Source organism: Coffea eugenioides, chromosome 8 (assembly GCF_003713205.1).
Source record: "Coffea eugenioides isolate CCC68of chromosome 8, Ceug_1.0, whole genome shotgun sequence".
Classification (NCBI taxonomy): domain Eukaryota; kingdom Viridiplantae; phylum Streptophyta; class Magnoliopsida; order Gentianales; family Rubiaceae; genus Coffea; species Coffea eugenioides.
Window position 1 is genome coordinate 32,050,722 of NC_040042.1, and position 3,845 is coordinate 32,054,566.

Genomic DNA, 3,845 nt, shown 5'->3' on the forward strand with positions numbered 1-3,845 from the left:
TCTAATTAGATTTGTCAAGATTAGATTATAGAAATATTATGCCAAAAAATAAAAAAAAACTAGATCTGTGATAAAGATGAGGTTAGTAGTCTGTGAAGTTTTTGGTCACTTAATCACATCCAAGTAACAGAGTTTAGGCACCGTCACTGAGAAGGGGGTAAAAATAATTTTATCAAACTACAGGGATTGTTTTGTAATATGGATAAATTACAAGCTAGTGATCAGTTTGCACAAGGCAATAATTATGATAACCAACAACCATAAAATTACATTTCTCACCAAATATCTACATGGTATAATGTAATATTACATCTCAAAAGCCTTCTTTGACCCGGTTTTTATTACAAATTTTCAAGAAGTAACAACTTCCACGGTGTACTAGATAAATTGGATACCTCATGTTCAGGATAATTAAGTACAAGAACAAAGTAATAAATTGACAATTACGAGTCTGGTTTTGAACTAATTTTCGGTTTGAGGCTTCAGCTGCCGGACTTTCCTTTCATTTGACAGCTGCTTTGCAAACCTATAAAAGATGTGAAAAAAAGATTAAACAAATAAACAAACAAAAACCAATGTTCTGCAATTACTATTCCAAGTTTTGATGAGCAAAGAATTTTATTTTCCACTTTAACGTCCTACCCGTCTATTGTTGGTACTTATTTTACTTAATACAAGAGGGTTTAAGCTAATTATCCATAATATTTAAGTCCAACTCTCTAAATATATGAAATGTTTGTTAAATATCTAAAGCATTATTTTCTACCTTTTCAAAGCCTCCTTGTTTGTACCGCCGTCCCTTACTTCCTCGTGTTGTCCTGTGAGCAAATTCACCCTTGAAACTGTTTTTTCGAGCAATTTTGAACCAATTTTCCCAAGCTCTTCCATGTTTTCTTTTGTCGCCACATCAACTGAGGCGATTTGTCCTTTTAATGTGTCATCCTGCAGGCAATGGTTAAAGTTTAGTGAATCCTTAATGGTAGTATTCTGGTTAAAATTGTTCTAGGCCAAAAGTGCGATTTCTAATTTATCAAGAACTTTTTAGCACAAAAACTTCCAATTTCAATTTAAAAGATGCGTAAAATTATGGATAAAATACGAAGACTATACGATTTCTTTGGGGCTACTTTAAGAATGATTTCTTTGTCATGATTTTCTTGAGTGAAAAGGGAAATCAAATTGAAACTAGGATAAATTGAATTTGACTGAAAGGAAGTTTGATTACTTGAATACGAAGATAGTTGGCTTCAGAATGAAGAGCTTGGAAAGTCACAGATATATGATAATCCACCATATCTTGACTTGCTTCGGCAAACATCTCTACTATTGGTGGCATAGACCCGTTAAGCACCCAACCCAAAGGGTTCCATTTGTTCACCATTTCAGCGCTGAATTTCTTTTCTTTCCTTGCTGATCCTGTGCCAATTGAGATCACCAGAAACTGGCCATATTCCATTACCTTCATTTTGGAGAAATCTGGCCCATTATCCCCCATTGGTTTGGTTGCATGTGTCATGGCTAGTAGGGTCTGTCCATTTAACAGGAAAAAAAAGAAAAAGAAAATGAAACAGTTGCATCAAGTCCGTTTTGATCATAAACATTGAGAGATTTATAAAATGCCACTCAGTTAACACTTGAAAAAAGGCAAAAGTCAGAAAAGAAGGAGAATAGGACAAGTGGAAAGCAAATTTTCCATTGCAAGAAAAAGCCCTCGGAAATGGCAAATTATCCTTTTTTCCTTCTCCTTTTTTGAGTTTTGAGGGGTGGAGCAATTTGTATACCATCCGCGATGAACATCAAAGGGGCTATATTACACTTTACAGTTTACGCCCTTGAATTTAAGTCTAGAACACTTTGGATCCCAAACTCCTCAATTAATACCTTACTAGTCCATCTATTGACTAATTACACCAAAACCAAGAAAATGAACATTGGTTTTGTGGCATTCATTTAAAAAAGAAATTGGACTAAAGTAGGACGAGTTAAAGGGTTTAGGGTGGCAAAAGTTTCAAATTAAAGTTCGAAATGTAAAACGTCCCAAAATAAAGTATCAAAAGCAAACTGATAATTGATATCATGCATGCTGTTGGGATTAAACTAAAATCTTCCTTAGTAAAAAAAATATTTCATGATCATCCTTTTAGTTATCCCTTTTGAATATAATTTTGTTTATTGGTGCACCATATTCCACGCAATCAAGTGCACACCTCCTACCAAACCTCTCCCCCAGTGTGCTATAGGAAAATCTTGAATTTTCGTACCCAACTTTTTCTTTTGTTTATACCTAACTTGCCTGATATTAGCTCCAAAAAAAAAAAAAAAAAAACTTAGCCGATATTAAATGGACAAATTTGTCATTTTCAGTCAGCCCTAGACACTAAACAATGTCATAGTTCTTTTCATAGTCATAGCCATCTTCATTTTTTTTATAGCAAGAAAATAATTATCATAGTTCTACTTTGCTAGGGGTAACATATTTCTATCACAATAAGTTTAATAGACTTTCCTTGTTTGACTATATATTTGATATCCATAACAACATATACCGGATTATTTGCAGCTACACCACCATCAATGAGGTGAAACTCCTTAGGATTTCCTTCATTTACAAACTTATGAGCAGGAAAATAGGTTGGAGCTGCGGACGTGCTAATGCATATGTCAGACAACCGGGCATCCAGCAATGGGGATTTTTTGTCCTGCATTAATTCAACATTTAACAAATTCCGCTACTGAATGAGAGCATAAAGGATGACTAAGAGGATTTGGATAATATATATATATATATATATCAACATATCTATATATATATATATATAGAGAGAGAGAGAGAGAGAGAGAGAGAGAGAGAGAGAGACCTCAAACCTGGAAAAAATGATGGGCTGTAAACACTTGACATCAAATGTTGGAATAACAACATGGGTTAACGTTTTGCGTAACCGAGTTTCCCCTAACTTTTCCTTAAGAATTTTGTGAAGGTATTTTCCATCATACACGGGACCTGGGAAAAAATTCAGCACGAATTTGATCATCTGCTGTATGCCACAAAATTTGATCATCCGCCGAAAGCCACTGCAAACAAAGGTTCATCAATTTCATAATTATGAGTGCCATGAAAATGATTAATGTCTTCTAACAAAAAAAAAAAAAAAAAAAGAGGTCAAGAAATTAAAGTCTTCTACAAAGTAATATAACATATATCATAAAGACTCTGATCGCTAGTCACTAACTACCTCCTTTGTGGGAATATTTTAGGGCCATGCTCCATATAAAATGGCTTGATATCTTTTGCAGCAAAAAGAGGACGATTTTTTTCATTAGGTGCAGTTAACATAGTTGCTATGAGACCTCCAGTACTGGTTCCCGCAATGACATCAAAATAATCAGCAATTCTTGCATCCTGACCATCCAACTCCTGAGAATTGCATCAAAATCATGAGCTATAAAATTCTGAAGTTTTTTTTCCATCTTCTTTTTCCCTGATTATGCACTCATTCTTTTGGTTCTTTGGGTTTATATGAACTCAAAGGAGTCGTAGAGGATAAGTGAGGAATTACTGTCGATCCTTTAAAAAACAAAAACCCTGAGTAGCCGTATTTTGTCAAGCTTGTCCAGATTTTGTCAATCATAAGATGATGTTTTCTTGAATGCAAGTCTCAAAAGATAGAATTGAATGCTGCTAAATTTAACTATGTGATCATACCTGAAGTTCGGATTCAAGGAAATCAAGAATTGTAGCGGGAATGATCCCTCTGATACCACCGCCGTCAATACTAAGAATAGTGACTAGATTCCCATTGACTGGGGGCAGGTTTTGAAGAGAAGATATTGCTCCTTCCATTTCT

At 34.6% G+C, this 3,845-nt stretch overlaps 1 protein-coding gene across 2 annotated transcripts; it reads right to left on the bottom strand.

Moving 5' to 3' along the window:
* Positions 1–279: 279 nt before the first annotated feature.
* On the bottom strand, positions 280–3,845 carry LOC113781241 (patatin-like protein 2). 2 transcript variants are annotated; one of them, XM_027327145.1, is made up of 7 exons: positions 3,704–3,845; positions 3,234–3,415; positions 2,859–3,072; positions 2,547–2,699; positions 1,226–1,528; positions 767–942; positions 280–526 (listed from the first exon to the last, which is right to left on the bottom strand). In XM_027327145.1, the coding sequence occupies exons 1-7, from the start codon at positions 3,839–3,841 to the stop codon at positions 463–465; spliced, it is 1,230 nt and encodes a 409-aa protein (XP_027182946.1). In that variant the 5' UTR covers positions 3,842–3,845; the 3' UTR covers positions 280–462. The 2 variants fall into 2 exon arrangements, with proteins under 2 accessions (XP_027182946.1, XP_027182945.1); XM_027327144.1 differs by lacking the exon at positions 2,547–2,699.

Bases quoted from the DNA above. Each gene is read 5' to 3' on its own strand.
- LOC113781241 (XM_027327145.1), bottom strand. From the start codon at position 3,841: ATGGAAGGAGCAATATCTTCTCTTCAAAACCTGCCCCCAGTCAATGGG. The intron at 3,416-3,703 runs GTATGATCACAT...TGCAATTCTCAG, and splicing joins TCCTTGAATCCGAACTTCAG to GAGTTGGATGGTCAGGATGC. The intron at 943-1,225 runs GTAATCAAACTT...CATTGCCTGCAG, and splicing joins CCAACTATCTTCGTATTCAA to GATGACACATTAAAAGGACA.